Below are 27,692 nucleotides of genomic sequence, written 5' to 3' on the forward strand. Positions count from 1 at the left end.
AACAGTCAGTATTCTTTATCGACATTATATTTTCTTATATTACATCTTTATTTTCTTTTGTCTTTTTATTTTTAGAAAGTCTGCTTGTGTAGTATGTTTTTATCTACCTTTATGTCACATTTTCTTCTACCTTTTGACACGTTTTTCGATCGTTTGACCGTCTTTTTCATTTATCTTTTTCTAAGGCTTAACATCGTCATGACTGATCAAGATGGTGCTTATGTGTTATATTGTTGATCTTCCATTCTTTGAACCCTTGGATTGGATTTGGATACTCGTTATGCGTTTGTGGATAGCTTTTCACGTCGCTCGAGTCTGATTTGCGGTTTATCGGTAGTCTTTCAGTAGCTTGATTTCCTTTTGTGGTTCATTTGCCAATGCGATCAGATCTATTTATATATATATATATATATATATATTCGAGTTTTCTTTGTTAGATTTTAATCTTTCTATATGCGATCTTAAGTTGCTAGTTTTATTTCAATAATTATAAGAAACTTTCATGTGCTTCATTTATGATTATGATTATAAATCTTTATTGTATTTTATGATATTTTATATTTTGATTAAAATTGGTGATTTTTATTAAAAAAATAATTCAAAATACGTATAATGCCGCGTGCAATGTGCACTGCATAGAAGGCTAAAAATTTATAATTTGGAACGTGACACGTGACGGATGCTCATTAAATTTCCAATTTAACAAATTACAGTTATTCTTATTCCACATCAAACGGGCAACGTCTATCTTTGAATTCTACGTTCATTGCTCTGAGCTATCTGACTTTTTCCGGCACTGGCGAAGATAGGAAAAAAGAAATGGACCAAACGCCAAGGTCTCGTCGGACCCGTAAACCTCAAGCCACAGTGGTTTACAAAGAAGTTAACGAAGAAGGTGAAGATGTCTCTTCCATCCATCATCCCTTCAAATGTGTGTCGAAACGCTTTGCCGTTGGTCCTTCCGACGATGACGACGGAGATGGAGATTTTGGAACCATGATCGTTAAGACGGATCGTGATCGTATCTCTCTCGGTGAAAAGCCGTCTTCGTTTAGGACACCGCAGACAGGAGCAGGAGATGGAATGGACGTTGATGATGAGGAGGAGGAGAAGGAGGATGAAGACTGTAATGGGGAAAGTTTTGGGACGTTCGTTGTGAGATCAACGGTGAGGAGCGAGATGGAAGGGAGTGGAACGGTGGTGGTGAACAAAGCAGTGGCGAGTATGGGAGAGTTAGGTTTTGCTAAACAAAAGAAATCTACTAGTACTTCAACAATGTCTCTTCAAGGGGAAGATAATAGGTTCTTGCAAAATAATAAGGTTCCGGTGAGTTCAGTTACCGACTACGTTATTAGAGAAGATCCATCCACAAAATATGAGTTACTCAATGAACTCGGTGAGTTTTAATTGCAGTGATGATCATCATTATTTTCTGGTGGTAGATTTAAGTTCCTTTAAAACCAAAAGAAAGTTTTTAACTAATATTGGATTGCTACAGGAAAAGGATCTTATGGGGCAGTTTATAAGGCTAGAGATATAAGAACTTCAAAGCTTGTTGCCGTTAAGGTTATATCTTTAACAGAAGGGGTGCGCATGATTTTCTTGTTTGTATTTGATATAATTGATGACATTGGCTGGATCAATCACTAGGCATGATCTACTAAATTTCTTTGTTTTTTTAGGAAGAAGAGTATGAAGAAATTCGTGGTGAAATTGAAATGTTGCAGCAATGTAGTCATTCAAATGTTGTTCGATACTTTGGGAGCTATCCCGGGGAAGAATATCTTTGGGTTGATTCTATAAGCACTTTTCTCCTTCAAAATTTTGTTTCATGATACTTTGACTTAATTTCAGTTTCTATGTAACACTGGTTTGTAAGTTCTGTTGTGTTTGGAGCATTTGCCTTTCCCTGATATTTGGTTTCTGGGGTAACTTATTTCCATGTTTGGGCAGATAGTAATGGAATACTGTGGAGGTGGAAGTGTAGCTGATTTGATGAATGATACACAGGAGCCTTTAGAGGAGAATCAGATAGCATATATCTGTCGTGAAGCTTTAAAGGTATTACTCATTCCATTTAGTTTGGAAGTATCAAAACAGGTTAGAGGTAACCTTTATAGTATGTAGATAACCTAAGTGACATTCATCCTTGTAATCATTGTCATATTTAATCTACAATGGTAGTGGAATATTTATGTTCTTAATTTCTTCTTATGTAGGGTCTTTCTTATTTGCACTCAATTTTTAAAGTCCACAGAGATATTAAGGGTGGTAATATCTTGTTAACAGAACAAGGAGAGGTGAAGTTGGGTGAGTACAATTTTTCTGATAAGACTAAAATAACATTTTTCTGATCATTTTGCCTCACTTTAGTTGCATTCTCTAAAACTACAAAACCAGATAAGACTAAAACATGTGTTTTTTTTTTCACAATTAATGCTTATATTTGTTTGTTATTTTTATTATTGGACAGGTGATTTTGGAGTAGCAGCACAACTTACAAGGACCATGTCAAAGCGCAACACAGTATGTAGTATTCCAACTACTTCGCTATTTTTGGAACCGATTCGCTTCTTTCAAGCATAAGATATAGATACTTCGATTAATCTCAAGTCATTCCACAAATCTAAGCTAGAATACCTCAAGATGAATTTTGAATGACTTAATAGAAATCAATATTATCCTACACTTTTTTACCAATGTCGAAGTGATGAGTTGAAAATTATATACAAGTTCAATGGTTTAGATATCATTGAACATAATCAAACATGGAAACTCTGCATCTAGTTTACTCATCGGCTAATATTTCAAGTGCAATAAGTTATACATAACAACCATGCACAAATCCACCCTTTTCTTTTGTTTTAGAATTGTGAGTACCCATTTGCAACCAATAATCTTTTTACTTAAGTGTAAATCCACCAAGTGCCAAATGATTCTCATCTTATGCTTGTATTTTCTCCATCATTCCATCACATCAACTAAGAGCAAGTTGAAGGAGACAGATGTTATAAGAAACAAAATTAGAGAAATGATAGGTACTTTGATGTTTACCTTTGCTTAGGACAATGGAAAGGTCAAGATCAGTTGGGGTTAAATACGATGAAGAAGATTGTTATTGTTAGGAATATGTAAAAGGAAAATTAATAGATGCGAGATCAACATGAAGAAAAGTAATAAATATATAGGTTTTGTGTGGAAAACTCTTTTGAGAAAACTACAAACAAAGAAGAGAAAATTCTCTATCGGCGATAAAATACAAGAGAAATTACAAGAGGTTTACAACAAAAACCTAAACATGCCACAATACCACACAAAACACACCCATATAAACCTATAAATCATAGGTAGATTTTTTATAGTTGTACTAACATAAAACTCTAGATAATAAGCTTGTGTCGGCTACACCACAAATTCTCATTTTTTTGTCTGATTTATTTCTATACCAACTTGGTCACACTGTGAAAATTTTGGGTCAGACGTAAAATAAAATTCGAATAACAATCACTAACAGTCTTCACCTGTATACAAATTTTGGAAGCACAAGGTAAGATGAAAAGATTTCAATCTTGACAAGAAATAAATTCTTCATATCTTCCACAAAACCTTTAAAAGTTTTCTTCAACAATGAACACCAGCCAAGTTCAAGTAAAGCTTGACCTTGAACTTAGTCGATATATCAACAACATTCTTATCTCCAGCCACAAATAAGATGTAAAAAATCAAATTGACCTCACTAAACCTTAATAGAGATCAAATATCTAAACACTTAGCATTATGAATTTATACGATAAATTTAACTATCTTTTACTTTCAAAAACTGTACTCCGATTTATTAGTTCCTTGTTTAACATGAAGTCCTCTTTTAATCATTATGTTTTCATTAATATGTACGAGACGCATATGTCAAAATTTAGTAATGTTTTCATATGACACGAAAGAGGTAACATCATTTGTATCAACAAAAATTATTAAACACTACAGAATAGAAAACTTGACAGCCTTTTTTTTCTTTCATCACCACGAGTAAATTTCTATTGATTTTCACAATTTCACCTTAATCAATGAACTTGTAACATTTGGATCCAGCATACTTAACGAAATCAAAATTCTCTTCAAATATGGTGCTTACTTTATATTTTTCTAGTGTTCTGACAATTCTTTCAAATATTTTAATTTGGAATGTGTCAATACCAATGATTCCACTAGAGATATTATTTTCGATCATAATTGTACCTTTGACACCGATTTGTATGTAACTTGTTTGTTAGGGTTTTTATCAAGCACAATTGCTCAAACTCCAACCACAAAAGCATCCACAATATTCTTCTTTAACACATTTTGTAGTGTCTGATTTGATATGTGCAGATGGATTTATCATAGGACTTTCTTATAGTTGAATATAAATATAAAGCACACAAATATATGAAATTAAATCTCATAACCTAATTTATACCCCAAAACTCTTCCAATGCCACTATAAAACTCATGTCTACAATAAAGACCTCAAATATTGCAAATCTCATACAAAAGTTACATCTCTCCAAAATAGTTTTCTCTATATTTATAGATAAAATAAACTTAATAAAAAATATTATTTCATAAGAATTATTATCTAAATAAACTTAATTATCAAATAATCTTTAACCACTATAAATAAAGTCTAACTTAATTACCAATTAAAATTTGTATATTTATATAACACATTAAAAATATTTAAATTCTACTTTAGATATATTGGATCCCTCCTTAATTGGAGATATTATAGAAAATTCTATAGCTTTATGGAGAAGTGTAGAATTTTCTATAACATTCTGGAGAAGAGAAGTGTAGAACTCTCTAGAAGCTTGTGAAAGAGTGTGTAATCCTCTGGAATATTCTGGAGATGTGTGGAACCTTATGGAAGAGTATGGAAGAGCATGGAAGAATATGGAAGGGAGAGGAAGAGTGTAGAGCTTCTTAGAGTGTGTGGAGCATTATAGATAATTAATCTCCACTCTTGGATGTAAGTGATCTCTATCATTCATTATGGAGGTGGAGTAGTATAAATAGGGGTGAGAGGCTTCATTCCTAACCATCCAAAAAATCCATAAATACTAAGAGAGTCCACTTCTTAGAGAGAGAAACTAGAGAGTTAGAGAGCCTCTTTGAGAGAGAAGAGAGATAACTTGTGAAGTCTTTATCCTCAAGCTTGAGTGAGCCACCAAGTGTGAGTTAAATTTTGTGAACACATCATTGTAATCCTATTATTATTTTGTATAGTGGAAGAATCTTCAAATTATAGAATTATACTCTTGTGCTCTCTTTATTATCTTTAATCTCTAAGTGTCTAACTTAACTTCACGAAGCGGGAAAGACCATTATTCCCAACAGTGGTATCAGAGCCAAGTTCATCCGTAGCTGTAATTAGCTCGTATAGTTTAAGATTGAGAATAACTTTGATCATGATGAAGATATGTAGAAGGTAAGAGTGATGCTCAATGGGAGCTACTAAATCGGAAGGATGTTGCTATAATCCGTAAGTACATTGATAAAACCCTCATTGAACATGTTTCTAATTATACAAATGCTTATTAATTATGGACAAAGCTTGAGTTCATGATTCAAAAGAAAACAGCTCGTAACAAAGCCAATTTAGTTCGATAGTTGGTGAAATTGGAGTATAAGAATGGTCAAAGTATGATTGAACACTTAAATAATTTCAAGGGGCTCGTAAATCAATTAACAAAAATTGAGATGAAAATTGATGATGAATTGCAAGCTCTTATGCACCTTAGTTCTTTACTGAAAAGTTGGGATACACTCGTTGTTACACTTAGCAATTCAGCTCCGGAAGGAAAGCCCACCATGGATACCGTCAATGATAGCCTTCTCGATGAAGAAGCAAGGAGAATGGAACAAGGTGAGTCTATTCATCTCGAAGCTAATATTATTGAGAATTGGGGTAGGAATAAAACTCGTGGACGTAGAAAAAATCGAGATCTACATCAATACCGAGGTAGATCTAAGTCACGCTTGAAGATTACATGCTACTACTGTGGAAGGATGTGCTACAAGAAAATGGAATGTCAATCTTTTAATAGAGACCAGAAGGTCGGTAATGTTAAGTTAAACCAAATCAGCCCAATGAAGAAGCAAGAAAATAATAGTACTACTGTCGTAGTATCAAAAGAAGATTTGATATATCTCGTTGATAAAGGTAATATCCTAAACATTGCTTATGATGATAGTTTTTGGATTGTCAATTTTTGTGTTTCCTTCCATGTTAATCCACATGGAAGTTTTTTCTCATCCTACCGAAGTGGTGACTTTGGTACGGTGCAAATAGGAAATCAAGACAAGAGCAAGATCATCGGGATAATAGACATCATCCTGACGACAAGTATCGGATGTAAGCTTATCTTAAAATATGTAAGGCATGTTCCGGCCATGTGCCTCAATCTTATCTCTGTTGGGAAGCTAGATGATGATGGTTTGATTAATTACTTTGGTGAAGGAAAGTGTAAACTCACCAAAGGAAGCCTAATAATGGCTCGAGGTAAAAAGAAAGGGCCATTGTACATGATGCAAGTTAAGCTCTGCAAAGGAAAGGTAAACATCACCACTGAAGATGTGGAGATATGGCATAAACGACTTGGGAACATCAGTGAGAAGGGTCTTACATGCTCACTCAGAAACAACTCCTTCCTGACCTGAAAGATAAACCACTTGATCCTTGTGCTCACTGTTTAGCTGGAAAACAACACAGAGTTTCTTTCCAAAGATCTTCTCCGCCCACAAGGAGAAAAAAACATCCTAAACCTCATACACATCGACGTGTGTTCGATGTTTAAGAGATCAATTTGTGGTCCATTTTACTTTGTCACCTTCATTGATTACCATGCAAGGAAGGTGTGGGTGCACCTGTTAAAATCAAAGGATCAAGTGCGTGACGTTTTCAAAGAATTTTATGCCCTAGTGGAGCGTGAGACTGAAAATGTAGGTGAGTATAGAGGTTCTTTTGAAGCATATTGCAAAACAATATGGCATTAGACTAGAGAGGACTCCACCGAATACACCACAATTGAATGGACTAGTTGAGAGAATGAATAGAACTATTAAAAAAAGAGTTCGATGTGTGCTCTCTCATGCTAAGTTACCTAAATCATTTTGGGGAGAAGCTATAATGGTAGTGGTTGACATTGTCAACCTCACACCATCAGTTTCCTTAAACGGGGTATCCCAAAAGAAGTCTGGACGGGAAAAGGGGCTTTATACAATCATCTCAAGGTATTCGGGTGCAAGGCATTTATTACATACCCAACGATAATAGAGCCAAGCTTGATGTAAAGATGAAGGAATACATCTACCTTCGTTCACCTAAGGATGAATTCGATTATCGACTTTGGGATCCAGTTAATAAGAAGGATGTCCGCAGCAGAGATGTTGTATTCTTCGAAGACCAAATAATCGAAGATATCAAAAATTTAGGGAGGCCAAAATTGAGAAGCGACAAGAACACCAAACCTACTCCAGTTTGACTTGAGGATAATAATAAAAAGAAAACAATGATGTTGAAGATCATGAACCAATGTTAGATCAAAGCAACTATGAGACTCATGATGAACCAGCTCAAGAAGAGCCTCAATCTAGCTCTCCAACAGCACCAGAGCTGAGACGATCATAAAGAAATAGAAGACCATCCACTCGGTATAATACAAATGAGTATGCTATGCTCACTGATGAGAGTGAGTCTCAAATCTATAAAGAAGTAATTAGTGATAGTCATAAAGAAGAGTGGAAAAGAGTCATGCAAGAAGAGATGCAATCCTTGCATGAGAATCATACTTATGAACTTGTGGAGCTACCAAAAGGGAAAAGAGACATAAGAATTAGTGGGTGTATCGGATTAAGATCGAATATAACAGTTCAAAGTCTCGCTATAAATCTCGATTGGTCGTCAAAGGATTCAGACAAGAAAAAGGTATAGACTTTGAAGAAATATTCTCTCCCGTGGTAAAGATGTCATCCATCCGAATGGTCCTTGGCTTAGCAGCCGTGCAAGATCTGGAGATTGAATAACTCGATGTCAAGACGTCGTTCCTACATGGCGATCTAGAGGAAGAAATCTACATGGAGCAGCCTGAGGGATTCAAAGTTCCATTCAAAGAAAATCTAGTGTGTCATTTGACTAAGAGTCTATACGGGCTTAAGTGAGCACCAAGGAAATGGTACAAAAAGTTTGACTCTTTCATTGAATAACATGATTTCAAAAAGATGGAAAACGATCAATGTGTCTTCACAAAAAGGTATGAAAATGGAGACTTTCTCATACTTATACTCTATGTTGACAATATGTTAATTATTGGACAATATCGCATGAAGATGGATGCTTTAAAGAAAGAACTAAGCAAGAGTTTCACCATGAAATATTTGGGATTGGCTAAACAAATCCTTGGGATACGAATAACTCGTGATAGATCAAAGAGACTATTATGGTTATCCCAAGAGAGATACATTGAGAAGGTGTTAGTAAGATTCAACATGAACAAATCAAAGTCGGTTAACACACCACTTGTTGGATACTTCAAGTTGAGTTCGAAGCAGAGACCCACAAGTGAGAACGAAATGGAGGAAATGAAGAAAATTTCATACTCATCTATAGTAGACAGTCTTATGTATGCAAATATATACATAAGACCAGATATCACCTATGTAGTTAGAGTCGTGAGTCGCTTCTTGTTCAAGCCAGGGAATGAACATTGGGTTACAGTCAAATGGATCCTCCGATATCTACATGGAACTTCCAAAAAGAGTTTATGCTTTGGAAAAGGAAAACCTGTGTTGGAAGGATACATAGATGCAGACTTGGCAAGTGATATTGATTCAAGAAAATCAACATCAGGATACCTAACTACTTTTGCAAGGGGGTTGTCTCATGGCAATCAAAGCTCCAAAAGTGTGTTGCAGTGTCCACTACTAAGGCAGAGCACATTGCAACTACTGAAGTTTGCAAAGAGATATTGTAGATGAATAATTTATTGTTGGAGCTGGGAATCAATCAAGAAATGTGTGTCTTAAAGTACGACAATCAAAGTGCAATTTATCTGGCAAAGAATTAACATTATATTCCCACACAAAGCACATAGACACTAGATATCATTGGATCCGAGAATTTCTCAAAGAAAAGCAAATACATCTTGACAATGTTCACACAGATGAGAACTAGTCAGACATGATAACCAAGGTAATACCGACAAAGAAGTTCGATGATTACTGTCAAGGTGTCAGCTTGCTACTACCTCCCAATTAAGTCGATTGGGAGATTTTTTGGATCCCTCCTTAATTGGAGAGGTTCTAGAAAATTCTAGAGCTTTTTTGGAGAAGTGTAGAATTTTCTAGAACATTCTGGAGAACTCTAGAGAAGTGTAGAACTCTCTAGAAGCTTATGGAAGAGTGTGAAATCTTCTGGAATATTCTGGATATGTGTGGAACCTTATTGAAAAGTATGGAAGAATATGTAAGATAATGGAAGAGTGTAGAACTTCTTAGAGTGTGTGGAGCATTCTAGATAATTAATCTCTACCCTTAGATGTAAGTGATCTCCACCATTCATTGTGGAGGTGGAGTAGTATAAATAGGGGTGAGAGACTTTATTCCTAATCATCCAAAAAATCCAAAAATACTAAAAGAGTCCACTCCTTAGACTGAGAAACTAGAAAGTTAGAGAGCCTCTTTGAGAAAGAAGAGAGATATCTTGGGAAGTCTTTATCCTCAAGCTTGAGTGAGCCACCAAGTGTTAGTCAAATTTTGTGAACACGTCCTTGTAATCATACTATTCTTTTGTATAGTGGAAGAATCTCTAAATTGAAGAATTATACTCTTGTGCTCTCTTTACTATCATTAATCTCTAAGTGCCTATCTTAACTTCACGAAGCGGGAAACATCGTTATTCCCAACAATATATTACTAGACACGACTCCCAAATATTTGAATGTACAAGCTCAAAGCATATTGAATGCTGAGCAGAAGAAATAATCACCGCCAATACAGTTCTTTTATTGTAACAAAAAAAAAGATTGAATGTACCAAATTAAAAACAAAACTAGTTTGTTTACTCTAGGTCTTATGTAGCTACGATGATGCTTAACAAAGTAACGTACTTCACAATTTAGACAAGAATAAGTTTACTGAAAATATTAAGTTAAACAACAATTTAGACCAACATAGTGCTATAAATAAGGTTATAGACAGAGTTAAGTTGATATTTCTAGAACCAACAATATTTATAGGTAGATCTATTGCCCTAGATGAAAGTGATGTATGTGACTGAAAGAAGACATGCAATAGATTTACTTGAATCTGCTACAGCAATAAAATATCCCTAACATTTAAGATTACTCCCATAAATTAACCTAATTTCAGAATCTATGTAGTATGTTACAGTCTTTAAACATATGTTATTGTTATCCTATTTTCAGTTTATTGGCACTCCGCATTGGATGGCTCCAGAAGTTATTCAGGAAAGTCGGTATGATGGGAAGGTACCATATTTGCTAATCTGCATTGATTTTTTACTTTCTTTTATGCCTTTTTTTTTAACGATTGAGCCATTTCTTCCTGCAAAGAAACTGGGAATGGATAATTTGCTTGTTTTTTGTCTAACCTCTTGCATTTTAATTCTTTACTTACAGGTTGATGTGTGGGCACTTGGTATATCTGCAATTGAAATGGCCGAGGTATTACTATTACTCTTAAGCTCCCAACAAAAGTTGGAAATTTGTAATGCATCTTTTCTGTCTTTATTTTCAACTTAAAGAAGAAGATATCCAACCTTGTTGTGTTTGTTACTTGAATTGAACATATGATACCACGACAAAATATTGAATGCACATGAAAATCGTAACGAAGCTTGACATCCTGTCAATATCTTCAAATTTTTCAGGGGCTTCCTCCAAGATCAGGAGTGCATCCAATGAGGGTAAGTGCTTGGTTCTTTTAAAGGACACCCCTACCATTTTTGGCGATGCAGGTGCATGATAAAATATGAAAACTTAGGCTCTGTCTGTTGTTATAAGAATGGGACTTGAAAATGAGTATTTGGGCACATATAAGGGATGCATATACCCATTTGTCAATATTTATGTGATTAACTCTTGTAGCTTTTCTATAACATGTCATGTTTCCTGTTTCTGGATCTCAATTCATTATCAATAATTTTGTTTTTCCACACCATTGTTAATCGGCCTTTGGACATAACATACTTGTTGTCTGCAATAGGTTTTATTTATGATATCGATTGAGCCAGCCCCGATGCTTGAGGACAAGGAGAAATGGTTTGCTTTTCTATTTCCTTTTTATAGGCAATATTTGTTCTAGCTCTGATAGATGATAGAACTTGTTTATTTTCTGAGTTTTTGTTTTCATAATTGATTTCATTGAAAGAGGGCGATTGGTTGATTGTTTGTAGATTACAGTACATCCAGAAATGATTATTCATTCACCAAATTGTCTGTATAGAGATCCTTTTCGAAGAAGAATCATAACAGCTCGTGCTTTCTCTATACATGCAACTTATTTTTTTTTAAAACCCCATCATAGATCTATGTTCTCACTTAGGTTTTTTTGGGCATGCAGGTCTCTTGTCTTCCATGATTTCGTTGCTAAGAGCCTCACAAAAGATGCAAGCTTACGCCCTAGTGCATCTGAGATGCTGAAAGTATAGTAACATTTCTCTACCCGAATTCGAATAACATTATCTCGTTTACTTTCACAATATTAACTGATGAAAATAATAAAAGATTAATAATAGAAATCATAATTGTCTTGTAATGGGGTCTCTCATATTCACTAATAATGTCCCTGAATATTTTTTAGAAAGTCATTCTTACTGCTACATGTCTAATAAATAAAATTTCTAATAAATCAGTTCAGGAAGCACTAAACATTCCAATATGAAAAAAAATTGTTGTTGAAGAAGAAATTAAGGCATTAAAAAATAATGACACATGAATTCTCAGAAAACAACATAATGGAAGAAAACAGTGGGATGCAAGTGGATAGTCACAATCAAATACAAGGCAGACTAAAATGTTGAAAGTTTCAAAGCTAGACTAGTGGCAAATGAGTTCACTAAATCATTTGAGATTAATTATCAGGAGATATTTGCTCCTGTTTCCAAACTAAACATAATTCGAGTACTATTGTTATTGGTAGTAAATTAAGAGTGGCTTTTATATCAACTAGACATCAAGAATGAATTTTTAGATGAGGATTTTGAAGAAAAGTTTATATGAAGATACCTTCGGGCCTAGAAAGTCATGTCAACGGCTACAAAATGTACAAACTGAAGAAATCACTATATGGTTAAAAACAATCTCTTTGTGCACGATTTGATAGGTATAACGAAGCAGTGCTCACTTATGTATACAGTCGGTGTCTAGCAAATAACATATTGTAATGAAATGCACAGAGTTGAAATGAGGACTCATTTTTTGTTTTTAATAGCTAAGGGGGGGGATATTTATTTCTTTTCAATATACTTGATCCCTTGTTACTTCACTTGCCATTTCATTGGTTCTAGTTTATACTTTTGACATGAAATCATCATCTCTGTTTGAACTTAGCACAAATTTATTGAGAAATGCAAATGTGGAGCTTCTGTAATGTTACCGAAGATTGAGAATGCAAAGCAAATAAGGGCTGCAATGGAACATGCACAAACTCTTGCTCCTGCAGATTCAGGACTTAATGTATGTATTTTATTGTTTCTGAATGCAGTTACTCAATTGCTGTTGTATGCATGCATATTTACTTTACCTGGTACTGTCTAACTCCCAATTTGGAGCAGACACTGGAAAGTTCAAACTTGAAAGAGGGTTATGGATATACTGTTCCATCAAAACCTCAGAATATGGGTCTTCAAGTTGCAAATCAGACTCCTGCAACAGGCACTTTGAAGAAGTCTCACATATTAAATGGCATGGACATGACAGGTGAAGGTATGGATTTTTTTTTCTGAATGTCACATCTAATAATTTAGCAAGATTTCAGTGATGTAGCAAGTTATTTGTTTGTGAAATTGTTTTCTATTTCTCTGATTTTATGTTTACTAGGGGACTTCGGCACTGTAGTAGTTCATTCTGGGGATGAGTTGCGAGAGTCATTTTCTCAAAGTCAACCTCATTGTGGTAAACAAGCACCAACCGTTCTTGAAAATACTGAAAACACAGTGCTTAATGGCACGAGGCGCCAGTTAAATGAATCACAGTATATTCCTCCCTACTTTTCAAAGTCAACCTTATAATTGTCTAGTTGCCAAGTTTAACATTCAATTCATTGATCATGTTTTCTGGTGTTGATAACAGAAGAGGAAAAGTTCGTATGGAAGAACTAAATTTAAAGGTTCAGGGACCTTCTTCTTCAATACTTTTCCATCCTGAGCAAAACCTGAGGGCAGACAGTGTTCCACAGGCAACGGAGAAAAGCGGCAGCCAAGTCGGTAGTGGCACGTTGAAGAACGAAACTATCGGCAAGAAAAATGGTTTCGCTTTGCAAGATAAGGTTATTTTCTTTCTGTAATCCATGTTTGCGTATCTCAAAAGGTAAGTGGTACTTTAGTTTCTGTGAGAAAACAAGGTTAAACCTTGACTTGTGTTCTACCTAATTGGTTTTGCAGCTCTTTTCAATATATGCAGCTGGTAATACAGTACCTATTCCATTCTTGAGGGCCACAGATATATCCCCAATTGCCCTTTTGTCAGATAATTTTCTTAGAGCCGTGCAGCAGGATTTTAATGGAACTGTGGCATTAGGACCACTCCAAGAACTTTTTGCTGGTGATGGACAATCAAAAAAAGGCCGAAGAGCTCATAATGAGGTCAATTCATCCTCTTCTCACCCTTTTCTTTTCCCTGTACATCTCTCTCTGTCAGAGTTTTGTCAATTATTTTCCAGTTTAAAATTCTACAGATGCAACTTCCTCCGAGTGTTTACAAAAGACTAACTTCAAGTTCTACACTGATGAATCTGGCACAGGCTCTAGCTTATCACAAAATGTAACTATTGCCAACTGTCACAATTACCTGCTATTGCTTGTTTGTGTATTTGTTTGAACTACTTTTCTCTTCTATTCACTGCAGGTGCTATGATGAGATGCCTCTTCAAGAGTTGCAGGCGGATCAGGAGCAACAGACCACTCAAAACTTATGCGACACGTTACGAACCATTCTCCGGTTATAGACGGTTATCTGCATCATTTGTTGTTCTATGCTTCTGCTATTATCCTATGGAATTAAGAATTTTGCAGGGTTATGCTGTATAGGTTAAATTGCATGATGGCAAAAAGGAAATACAATCAAATTGTCTTGGTCGTATGTTTCCCACACCATCTGTGATAAGAAATAAATGCTGTTTATGTATGTTTTTCCCATTTCCTCCCTTGTTAAAGTTGTCAGTTGCCTGTGCAAAGATCTGAAAACGATAAATCAAAGCTGTATTTATATCTTGATTCTTAGGTTTTGTTTGAAGATATCTGCATTGTAAACCTATATAAATAGCATAGTATTCATCTAGTTTTAGGTGTTCCATATTGTGCTATCAAAGGCTTTCATTTTTTTCTAGTATTCATATTTAGATTTAGATTTTAGGTTTTCTTCTCTTTTCATCTTCAATTTGCAGGAGTTCTTGTTTAAAGACTTCTTTGTGATTCAATCAACTCTTACTTTGATATTGGATGAGACTTGTTTTAAGCCATTGTATACAGGGATAGATTGAGAAAGACAGTCTTCTCTTAAAAATTTTAAAGTGACCAAAACGGGATTATAAAAATAAGTGAGTGACTAAATATATAGTTTATCTTATATATCAGACATAAAGTCAGACATAGTGAAAAAATAGTCCCTAGCTAAGATAATGATAATGTACAGATTAAATACTATACAATGCAAAAGCTCCCCAAGCATGTATTAAGGCTTCCTTTTTGTAGAAACTTTCTTTTATGAGAAAAAAAAGGCAAGAGAGTACTTAATTATTATATATTTTTCAAGGCATAATGTTAAAATTAGTCCACAGCATTTATCAAATGGTTATTTTGGCCTTTGACTAAATAGTCACTTTAACTCTTTTTTAGAGCATTTTAACCCCCAACGTTTTATTTTAAGGTAAAATTACATTTATTTTGGAGCATTAATCGTTTGTTAACTAACAGTTTTCATCCACGGATGACCCTTTTCATCCCAAAATAAAATATTACGGACCAAAATATTTCAAAAAGATAAAGGTTAAAATGATTATTTTAATAAATATTTGGGTCTAATTTTGATATTATGTCATTTTTAATCATCTCGTCGTTTTTACTATACAAAGTTTTAATAGTTTGAAGTAATGTCCCAGACACTGGACAAGATAATATTGATTAGACTCCATTAATCAACTTAGCTTAGCTTTCCAAAGGTCATTGTCCCCACTCATATATTTGAATATGTTCTGCCTTACCATTATATATATTTAATGGGATTTACTTATTTCCAACAATTTCTAGAGTATATAATTAAAAGTTTTCGGTTGATATATTTTCAAAAACGGAGTTAGAAAATTTATTTTCAGGCGTTAAGTTTAAAGAAAATTTATTTTAGAGTGTCAAATTTAAAAATTGTATGAAAAATTGTTTTTGAGTGAATGAAAATGAATAATAGATGTCAAGTTATGTTTAAGGGTGTCAATATTTTTTAAAAATATATTAAGTTTATTTATTTATAAATATTTTTTATATTAAATTTATAAATATTTTTTAAAAAAAATTCGGGGTGTCATATGTCACCTCTCATAATAAGCTAGCTCCTCAGTGCACATTCTCTCTCCCTTAGGTTGTGAGTTCAATAACTATTAGCAGCAAAATTCTCTTTCCTCATTCCTTGTAGAAATTGTTAAAAAAATAATTATTACAAACTATTAGGTTGTTATAAAATTATTCCGATATTATATTTGATCATATCTCAATTAACATGTTAATATCCATCTCAGACAACCGTCAATTTTTTAATAGAAAATGATGAGTTTAGATCATATGAATAGTCGGATGACCAGTTTATAACTTTTAAAAAACGAAGAATTTAACAGAGTAGCGTCATATAATTAAGACACCAATTTGTAACTTTTAATAATTAAAGAATTTAACAAAGTAACCTTCTCTAGTCAAATAACATGTATACTTTACCTTAATATTATTTGATTATTAAATAAGTAAAAGTTTTGGCAGCAAGTTGTTGGCTTCATTAAGCAGCCTCGGAGAAACTAAGGTAGCTTAAATCCATAGGCTACAAATTTTTAAGTCAAAATATTAAAAGAATAATGTTTTGTATTGCAACCCAATAAATGAATTCTGTATGTTATAAACCAAAGAAAATTATTTAAATGTCAAAAGTACATATTTCGATTGTTTACTCACTCAATAAATAAAACTATAACCCATTCATATGTATGTTCAAATATTTAACACATTTTTTGCATATTGAATCAATGATTTTGCTCTCTAGATAAATGAAATATATTAGTAATAAATAAAAGAGTAAACTATTAAAATTTTCATTTTTTCACTTTTTATTATTGATTTAAAAATAATAATATTTTTAGTTTTTATATTATAAATTTCCATTAAATATCGTTGGTTAATTTGGTAACATGATATATTAGTAAAATGAGTTCATTTTGCTTCTCAATCTTTCTTTTTATTTTTCAAATTATTTTTAAAAAAATAATATTACATTAGATATACAAACAGTAAAATTATTTTAGGGTAAACTACGTTTAATACATAAACTATTACTATTATTCTGTTTTGGTATCTAAATATTTATTTCAAAATCATAACTAAAGTTTGATTTATATTTTATTTTGGCACCCCGCTGTTAAAAAATTAACGGTAATTTTCTTCAATTCATAAAAATGAAAAAACTCACTTTAACAATTTTATTAATTTTTTAACGATAATATATCAAATTGAAACATAAACTACATGTTATATATGATTTTAAAAAAAAGTTTATATACGTTTAGTTTAGGTTCCATTAAGAGAACTTTTTTCAAAATTATATTCATACTTTTTGATTCAGTTTGGTTTTTAAAGGGTAATAATTTTTTTATTAACAATAATGTTTTTTTATAATTTTTTAGATATTATATAATTCTAACTTTTAAAATTATATTATAACTGAAATAAGGGGTTGTATTTGTACAAATCTTTTGTTGTATTTTGAATCAGATAATTGATTTTTTAAGATATAAATTTATTAAATATTAAATAATATTTTTAGGTGTACAGTAGATTATTTGTTGTTTGAGAGTTAATATTATAACAAGTACATATTTTTATAAAATTTAAATAGTATAATATAAATAATTTTATGAAATTTTATATAAATATTTTTTTGTCCTCCCGGTTCCAAGGATTTGTCCTAATTAATCTTGATTGACCCTCATCTAATAGCTAGCTTTGATGAGCGAGTCTTCTGATAGGGATTTTTTGCATACATAAAATCGAACTTGAAGCATGCTTAAACAATACCTAGCTGCTTACCACTCGAACCAACCCTTATTGATAAACTATGTGAATAGTTCCCTTTATTTTCGGTCTGACCGACTTTAATCAAAAATTTAAAAATAAAGGTATATGGTTAAATAATTTTATGAAATTTTATATAAATATTTTTTTGTCCTCCCGGTTCCAAGGATTTGTCCTAATTAATCTTGATTGACCCTCATCTAATAGCTAGCTTTGATGAGCGAGTCTTCTGATAGGGATTTTTTGCATACATAAAATCTCGAACTTGAAGCATGCTTAAACAATACCTAGCTGCTTACCACTCGAACCAACCCTTATTGATAAACTATGTGAATAGTTCCCTTTATTTTCGGTCTGACCGACTTTAATCAAAAATTTAAAAATTAAAGGTATATGGTTCATAACATTATTGGTCAGTTTAATTTTAGTTTCTCTACCGTTAATGTCCATTAACCCATTAACAAAAAATCTTACGTGACACTTAAAAAAAATCACGTTTCTTCTTGTTCTTCTTCCAAAATTTGTTAGTTATCTAGAAAAAGAATCCGTATGAAATTGTAGTGGTTGAGATTTCTCCTTGCTTCCTATAGTTCTCACCAAAAGAAACAAGCCTCCTTTCACTTCTTGTTTGCTTTGCTTTCTTTGAGCCATCTTCACCCAAAATAGAAAGACTATTTTTTTTCAAATTTTGCTTTCCGATCTTGTCGATGTCGGAAGCTACGAGGTCTTCGACGAGTTCCCGGTGAACCTAATTTTCATGCGTGATCGTTGCTTCTAGTGTTCTTTTCCTCCATGGCTATATCTCAAGGGGTGAAGTGCATTCGAATATCGATGAAGAAAACTTTGATGTTCTACAAAGGAAGGCCTCCGATAGGGATAAAAACAAATTGAATCATGCATGAGTATCGACTTTCACAGAGCCTAACTTCAAGTCTCCAACTACAACAGTAGACCATTGAGGTCTGAAGATTGTTCCATGTGGGTAAGAGTCTCCTCTTAAACACTGCAAATCATTGCATTTTACATAGTGACATTGACTCCTCAATTCTCTATATTTTCTGTGGATTTTAATTGGATTATTGGGTTCTTTGCCGTATCTACAAGAAATCCCATGCTTTATCTTCGACATTTAACAGCAGTAGCAAATGATCGAGTTCAAGAGGAAGATGAAGCGGAACAGTTCATTCAAGATGCCCTTTTACCAACCTTGGAAAGCCCTTGAACTGACAACAATAATACTATTAGTCTTCATCCCCAGAAATCATGTTCTTTCTCCAATCTGTTAGATGCCACCGACCACTCGATGCTCAGTAGTTTCCTTACAGATAACCATTGCAACATAACCGGATATGAATCTTCCCCATTTAGCTTTCAGAACATTGAACAGACCCCGGCCGTCGGTGACAGCAGGTTGCTGTAAATGGTATATGCTAGGGTGTTTGGGAATTTGAAAAGTTTATACGCTAACTCAAACTCATATCAGCTTACGGGAACTGAAAGCTCCAGGTTGAGAAGGTAGGAGACGCAGGCAGATTGGACGCTAAATAGAATCTCAATTTTCCTCCTCTTGTTTCCTTTTGTGCCTTATCGTATTTTGAGGGGCTTTTTTTTTTTTTTTTTGTATTATGTAAAGAAGCATAACCAAGATGTAAAATTTGAGAAGGAAGAAGAAGACACGTGAGTTTTGAATTTTTTGTAAAGAAGTAGAAGACACGAGTTTTGATTTTTTTTTCATTGTCACATTAGCCTTAACATGTTAATGAAAGTTAATTGTGGAGGGACTTAAATCGGATAAATCGATAATATTTAGAATTATTTACCTCAATTTTAAAATTAGTGATCAAAGTAGATCAAACTAAAAATAAAAAGAACTATTTCCATATATTAACTATGCAAATAATTTTAGGATATATATTTGACTAAGAGAACAGATAAAATTATCCCTAGAAAATTATTAATAGATTTATTTTGATAGGTATAAAAATGTGTGACATCAATAGTAAAAAAATATATATAAATGTTATTTGTTGACTTTTCTAATATGACTTTTGAATGATATAATTTTAAAAATCAAATGAGACACATTTAATGGACGGAGAGAGTATCGAAAGTTTAATTTATTAAAAATATATTAAAACAACACATTATACTTCTATAAAATTATATGAGAATTTCATATGTAGAGATTTTTACTTTTAGCTTTTAATTGTGTTTTCGTTTACCTGTTTTCGTGTTAGTATTATATAAATAAATTATTTCATATATTCTTAATTTAATTAACTCATCTTCCATTTTTCACCTATTTCTTGCTTCTTTGCTACCCGTCTCCTTCGTAGGCATTTCCCAATTTTTTTTTTCTTCACTCTTGTTTGCTGCAAATAAAAAGTTGTAGACTTTTCTTTGATCAAAGCTTCCGTTTTTAAGTTCTGGGTATAACTGATTTTCTTGTTAAATTCATCTACATGGGACTTATCGAATTAGTTAAACTTTTGGTTTTATTTTATCTCTGAATTGAGATGATCATATCATGTTGTTCCACTTGTGTTCAATTCAAAGTTTTACTCTAAGCAAAAAGTGATGGGTTTTTGGCTATTATGACCTTTTTTGGGTTTAGTTTGATGAATCTTGAACTGTATTATTGAATTTTTCTTACCTTTTAGGATTCAGTCAACTTTTTTTTTTTTCACGATCTAAATTTTTTAATGTTTTGATCAATTTTAACTCAATGCTGTGAGCTGCAGAAGTTAATGGCTTTATTGCTGCTGCTACTACTTTTTCATTGTCGATGTTTTAATTCCTTTTTGCTCTTCTAACCGGAGATTTATGTTTTTGACAATAGGGTTGGTAAAATACTGAAAACCATGGCTGTTTCTGAGGTTTATAATGATAGAGGAGAATTGAGGATTCTTGAAGATTTGGATGAACTAAGGACAGATTTGGCTGATTATATTGCTGACCTATCAGATGCAGCAGTGAAGGAGAGAGGTGTCTTTGCCACTGCATTGTCTGGTGGTTCTCTCATTCACTTAATGGGGTATCAATTCATTCCTTTACCATCTTTGGGTCTTTTTTCTTTTTTGTTTCCTGTGATTTGGGTGTTCTTTAAAAGTTCCTTTTTTGGGTGGGAAAACAGCAAACTTTGTGAAGCTCCTTACAACAAGACTGTAGACTGGGCTAAATGATATATATTTTGGGCGGCTGAACGTGTTGTGGCCGAAAACCATTCTGATAGCAATTATAAACTTGCAAAGGATGGCCTTCTTTCAAAGGTTTGCAGCTCAATTCTGGCACTTTTTTTATTATCAGAAGATGATGTTTCTTGTTCTGATATCTTATTTAGATGTATTCTTTCTTACCTTGTTCTTTAGTTAATGCATAAAGTACATATTAGCTCATTTATGTTCTTGTGTTATATGCCTTGTATTTTGTAGATGCCGATTGTTCCCAGCCATGTTCATTCTATCAATGATTCAGTTTCAGCAGAGGAAGCTGCCGATGACTACATGTTTGTTATCAGGCAGCTGGTGAAAACACGAATGGTTAGTGTTCCAGACATTAATGACTGCGCCAAGTTTGACCTTATCCTTCTTGGCATGGGACCTGACGGTCACATTGCCTCACTATTCCCTAATCATTCGGCACTCGACGAAACCGACAAATGGGTAACGTTCATCATTGGATCCCCCAAAACTCCACCCGAGAGGATACATTCACTTTGCCTGTCATCAATTCAACATCAAACGTAGCAATGGTTGTGACCGGTGAGAGCAAAGCAGAGGCTGTGCATTTGGCAATCGATAATATTGGACCCGACTGTTGGAAAATAAACCAAGTAACGAGTAATTTCCCTATAACCAGATTAGTGAGAATGTGAAATAAAAGCGGAAAAATAATACCCGAAATTGATAACGGAGTTCAACTAATTGTGCTTACGTCTCCGGACTGCTACAGATCTTTTACTAAGTGAGAAAATTTACAGGTGTTTACAAAACACTCACTACTCACAAGAAACTCTCTAGTATTGGGAGAAAGAAATGATTTGGGATGATTTTGAAGTTAAATGAGCTAGGGTATTTATAGTTGAAGCTTAGAGACTAATCTTTGAAAATACCATAAAGTGCAATGACTAAAATGTAATTTAGCCATCTCAAAATTTCAACACACGTTAATTGCACCGAATTCGGTGCATTAATATAGCAGCAAAAGATGACTTCTTGATGATTTTGGTGGCCCCTTCTGCTCCCCTTCTTGGACTTTCAACAATCTCCCACTTGAAGACTAATTCTAATCTGTCTTCACACCTCAATCAATGCATCAGCATTTATGGTCTTGTTACTCTAGCATGCTAACAGAAGTTGAACACAACTTCAGTTTGTCCGTTGTCACCATCTTTGTTAACATGTCTGTCGGATTTTGAACTCCACTAATCTTTTCAAGTTTCAAAATCTCATTTTTCAGAAGAGACCGGATAAAATGATACTGTAATTGTATGTGCTTCGTCCTGGAATGAAAAGACGGATTCTTTGCTAGATGGATAGCACTTTGACTGTCCCAATACAAGACATTGTTTTCTTGTTTCTTTCCTAACTCTTCCAAGAAACTTTGGAGCCAAACCATCTCCTTGCTGGCTTCCGTAACAGCGACATATTCTGCTTCAGTTGTGGAGAGAGCAACTATCTTCTGTAGTTAAGAAACCCAACTTACTGCAGTACCTCCTAGAGTATAGACATACCCTGTAGTGCTTTTTCTGATGTCAACATTTCCGGCTAAGTCAGCATCTACATAGTCTGTCAGTATCGTATTTCCACCTTTGAAACAAAGTGTTTTGTTTGTAGTACCCCGCAGATATATGAGGATCCATTTGACAGCTTCCCAATTTACCTTGCCTGGATTATTTATGTACCTCCTAACAGCTCCCACTGCATGAGCAATATTTGGTCTGGTACAAACCATGACATACATCAGACTTCCAATTACTGAGGCATACGATACCTTCACTATGCGTGCACGTTCTTCCTCCATCTTTGGTGATTATTCTTTGGAGAGTCTAAAATGAACACCTAAAGGTGTACTTACTTGTTTAGCATCTTGCATGTTGAACTTGGAGAGTACTTTGTTGATGTACTCAGCCTGTGATAACATCAAAGTCCCCAACTTTGTGTCTCTCTTGATCATCATCCCAAGAATCTGCTTTGCAGCGCCCAGATCTTTCATAGCAAACTCCATCGATAATTTTTGCTTCAAGTTTATAATCTCTTGCATGTCTGAGCCTGCAACGAGCATGTCATCAACATACAACAATAAAATAATGAAGTTGTTGAACCTCTTGACGTAGCAACAATGATCTGTTTGGCATCTGGTAAAACCACTGCTACTCATGAAGCTATCAAACTTCTTGTACCACTGTCTAAGAGCTTGTTTTAAACCATACAAGCTCTTTTTCAACCTGCATACCAGGTTTTTCTTGCTTGCCTCTATGAAGCCTTCTGGCTGCCTCATATAGATTTCTTCCTCCAAATAACCATGAAGGAAAGCTGTCTTTACATCTAACTGCTCAATATGTAAATTCTCTACAGCTACAATTTTCAACACCAATCTGATTGTAGACAGTTTTACGACTGGAGAGAAAATTTCATTGTAGTCAATACCTTCTTTTTGCTGAAAGCCTTTGACAACCAATCTTTCTTTGTAGCGTTTGCTCCCATCGTGCACTTCTTTGATCTTGTAAATCCACTTGTTATGAAGCGCTTTCTTGCCTTGTGGTAATTCAGCTAATTCCCATGTCTGATTTGACATAAACGAGTCCATCTCATCTTTCATGGAAGACTTCTACTTGACTGAATCCTCCACTTGCATTGCTTCCTCATAGCACTCTGGTTCACCATTGTCAGTCAGCAACAAGTAGTGCCAAAGGTTCTTGAACTGCTTCAGGACTGATTTGACCATCATTTCCAGAAATCTCCTCGAACTCAGCAAATTCCTTTGTTTCAGCTTCGGTATTGGAGCTGCTTGATTCTACAGTTGACCTATCTTTGTACATCACATTCTCATTGAAAATGACATCTCTGCTTCTGATGATCTTCCGATTTTCATATTCCCAAAACCGGTAACCGAACTCATCACCTCCATAACCAACAAAGGTACATTTGTTGGACTTAGCATCAAGTTTACTTCTTTCAGCATAGTATATGTGTACATAACAAATACAACCAAACACTCTTAAGTGTAAAAGGTTTATTTCTTTCTTGCTCCAAACTTCCTCTGGTATTCTGTCATCCAAAGGAACTGAGGGCCCACGGTTGATCAGGTAAGCTGTAGTGTTGATAGCTTCAGCCCATTCTTCTGGCACATTCATTCAGAGTTCTGTTCATGCGCTCTGCTATGCCATTCTGTTGCGGTGTCTTGGGAACTGTTGTCTCCATCTTGATCCCATTGTGTAACCCCCTAGACCCGGCCTATGCGTTTCGACTAAGTCTAGTGGATCACATTATAATTATTAAAGACATTTTTCCGAAACCGTTATTCAATCAATATAAAATCACATTATAAATAACATGAAATTATAAACAAATTATACTATCAAAATCCAACTCATAAATATAGTACCAATAAGTAATAAATTAATTTAAAACATGTCTTCAAATTCAAAATCACGATAAACCGAACAGTAATAGCAAAAGTGTCATCATTATAAAAATCCGATATTTTAAAATAAGGTCTATGTCACCAAAATAAAGTCAACTTGCAAGATAAAACATTACAATCAGATATACTTCAAGAGATATGTTGATCCTCCAAGTGCTCGAACCGAGGTATCTAACCAACAGTATCTGAAAGAGGAAAAACATTTTCGAAAGGTGAGCTAGGCTCAGTGTGTCCCAACATTATCATAAAATCACAATAGGTACATTAAACAAATCATAGTCCAGTAAATCTCACAAATTCGTAAAAGAGTTTAACTTTTGAAAATCATAGTTTAAACCCTTTTCTGGTACACCATCAGTAGTTCCCAAAATTATTTTCCATATAGCTTACTTTATGCACATAGCAAAAAGAAAGCTGACTTAAGGATAGGCTATGAAGCTTGTATCCTTAAGCCCAAGTCAATAAGTCCATATAGCTTACCCTAAGCATACAGCAAAGGAAAGCCGACCTAATGAAACATCTTGGGGCCCTCAAGAGTCACATTAGGCCTGTTTATTAGCTTGATCAGAGCTATACAATTGTAGTTCAATCCATTCCAAAATCAATATCCATATACCAGTCATCAAAGTCCATAAATCATCAACAATAAATCGGTGTACCAACAATAATAAACCATAGATTTCAATGTACCACATTTCAAAAACATATAAAACCATTATGTAGTAAACATGAACACACCTCGATAATGGGTTCAGATAGTAGATCTACTGATTGCTGGTTTCACCACGCTCTGTTACAGTTTTCGAACGGGTGAATACTAGTATACGTGGTTTAACTGATCTAGAAGAGCTGGGTCGAGCTGTCGAACGATCCGGAGAGTCTCTTGTACCTTCATACAATAATAATTAATCAGCCCCAAATCTTACTTAATTGTTCAAAGCTAGAATTATTAAGTATATAAGCATTTTTTGGGTTTGACTATCATTTTGTGGTATTTCGAGTCAGAATTTGGCCAAACGGATTGTGGAATCGGAATCAGGACGTCGAAAAACATAAAGTATGACTTTTTGAAAATTCAGATTCTTGGTCAAAGTCAAAGTCAACCACTTTGACCGTCGATTTGGAGGCCTTCGGGTTTGAATTTGGCAAAACGGGCTGCGGAAATGGATTCAGCACGTCGAAAACTATCAGGATAGGTATACTCGAAAAATATTTACGGTCGTTTAAGGGTCGGTCAATGCCATTTTAAGTTTTGGTCAAAGAAAGTCAACGGTCAACGGTCACGATCAACGGTCAGCGGTCGGGTCGGTCGAGTCGGGTCAGACCGGTCAAACCGGTTCGAACTGGTCAAAACCGGTTGAAAACCGATCAGACCGGTTTTCTAGCCCTCCACTCTCCCTACGACGGCACGTGTGGCGCGTGGGACGTCCTTCGGGGCCCTAAAAATTACGGAAAATTTTCTAAAAATTATTTTGAGTGATTTTGAGATACTTACAACAATCGGTTCAAATTTTTGAATGGCGGAGGGCTTGATTTTTAACTCGGCCGAATCTATGACTACTCCACCTCCTCACGCGCCGCTGTCGACGGCGAACAAGGTTGACACCGACGGACTCGAAACGGCACAAGGAACACGATGGTGTAGGAGGTGTCGTAAACAGAGCAACGATCGGCGGTGAATTTGAGATTTTCCTGGCGATAGAGCTAAAAAAAACGTCGATGCTTTGACTTGAAATTCTCGACGTTTGGCAGCGTTTCACTTCAATTAATTTAAGGGGATTGTTCCTGACTCAATAACGAACACGATGGTGATTTCAAAACGACAATCGGAATTCGGACGGCGTCGGGATCTAAGTCAGAAACTGGCGTAGGGGGAAGGGGATTTGCGGAGTGGTTTTCTGTTTTGAAACAGAAAACCACCCCACGTATATATCATCTAAAACTAAACTTACCTAATTTTTTGGGTAAATTAAGGGCTTAGTCACTGAATTTCCTTTAACTCTAAAATAAGCTCCAAATTTTAAAATCTTTCAATTTAGTCCCTAATTTTCACCAATTTTCACAATTAACCTCCAATTTCAATTAAATATTATTTTGTAAATATTCGGGTTGTTACAATTCTCCCCCTCTACAAGAAATTTCGTCCTCGAAATTTACCTTATGAGAATAGTTGAGTAAACTGAGCCTCCATTGACTCCAATATCTCCCAAGTAGCTTCTGAGGGACCTCGATTACTCCATTGAACTTTGACCATTGGAATACGCCTATTCTGAAGAACTCACTCATCTCTTTCTAAGATCTGGATGGGCTCCTCCTCATATGACAAATCAGGTCTCAGCTCTACCTCATCAACTTGAATGATGTGATCTGGATCTGGACGGTATCGCCTTAACATAGATACATGAAAAACATCATGAATACGACTAAGATGGGAGGCAACTCAAGCTGATAAGCAACAGGTCCAACTTTCTTCAGAATACGATACGACCCAATAAATTGCGGACTCAGTTTACCCTTACGTCCAAATCTCAATACTTTCTTCCATGGAGATACCTTGAGAAAAACCTGATCTTGAACGTCAAACTGTATATCCTTCCTCCTTTGATCTGCATAAGATTTCTGCCTATCAAATGCCTCTTTCAGACGGTCACGGATCAATCTGACTGTATCCTCTGTCTCCCGCACTAACTCAGGTCTCAAAGTCTTCCTATCACGCAACTCAGTCCAACAAATCGGGGTGCGACACCTACGCCTATAGAGTGCTTCATAGGGTGCCATACGAATACTGGTCTGGTAACTATTATTATAAGCGAATTCAGCCAAAGGCAAAAAGTTCTTCCAGCTACCATGAAAATCAATTACACAACCCCGTAACATATCCTCCAGAATCTGAATTACTCTCTCAGATTGACCATCAGTTTATGGGTAGAAGGAGGTACTATAATCCAATCTCGTACCCAAAGCCGTATGTAGCGCCTTCCAAAATCTCGAAGTAAATCTCGGATCTCGATCTGAAATGATAGATAATGGAACACCATGCAATCTAACAATCTCTGAAATATACAACCTCGCCAACTTGTCCAACGTATAATTTACCCGTACAGGAATGAAGTGAGCTGACTTTGTAAGTCTGTCAACAATCACCCAAATTGAGTCCTTTTTCGAAGGAGTCATAGGTAAACTAGTAACAAAATCCATAGTAATATGCTCTCATTTCCATTCAGGAATCTTGATAGGTTGTAACAAACCTGATGGATGTTGATGTTCCGCCTTAACTTGTTGACAAGTCAAACACCTCGCCACAAAATTCAAGATGTCCTTCTTCATGCCGACCCAATGATATCTCTCTCTCAAATTCCGATACATCTTATCTCCACCGGGGTGCATAGCATATGGACTACTATGAGCCTCCGTAAGGATAGTCTGCCTCAACTCAGTATCATCCGGCACACAATACCGACCTTTGAAAGCATAAAACTTCATCCTGATCAAGGGCGTAATCTGAGCT

The 27,692-nt window shown here is 34.8% G+C and overlaps 1 protein-coding gene and 1 pseudogene across 1 annotated transcript; both read left to right on the top strand.

Moving 5' to 3' along the window:
- The first annotated feature begins 752 nt into the window (after nt 1-752).
- LOC120168088 (serine/threonine-protein kinase 4-like) lies at nt 753-14,388 on the top strand. Its single transcript, XM_039176921.1, has 18 exons — nt 753-1,396; nt 1,499-1,587; nt 1,683-1,790; nt 1,954-2,061; nt 2,220-2,310; nt 2,474-2,526; nt 10,461-10,523; nt 10,674-10,718; nt 10,925-10,960; nt 11,260-11,315; nt 11,617-11,698; nt 12,606-12,731; nt 12,830-12,980; nt 13,095-13,248; nt 13,347-13,542; nt 13,658-13,858; nt 13,951-14,036; nt 14,121-14,388. The coding sequence occupies exons 1-18, from the start codon at nt 820-822 to the stop codon at nt 14,218-14,220; spliced, it is 2,322 nt and encodes a 773-aa protein (XP_039032852.1). The 5' UTR covers nt 753-819; the 3' UTR covers nt 14,221-14,388.
- Nucleotides 14,389-20,400: 6,012 nt separating this feature from the next.
- LOC120168096 lies at nt 20,401-22,466 on the top strand (annotated as a pseudogene).
- The last annotated feature ends 5,226 nt before the right edge of the window (nt 22,467-27,692 follow it).

This window comes from Hibiscus syriacus, unplaced genomic scaffold (genome assembly GCF_006381635.1).
Source record: "Hibiscus syriacus cultivar Baekdansim isolate YM2019G1 unplaced genomic scaffold, ASM638163v2 tig00003041_pilon, whole genome shotgun sequence".
In the NCBI taxonomy this organism is placed as follows: Eukaryota; Viridiplantae; Streptophyta; class Magnoliopsida; order Malvales; family Malvaceae; genus Hibiscus; species Hibiscus syriacus.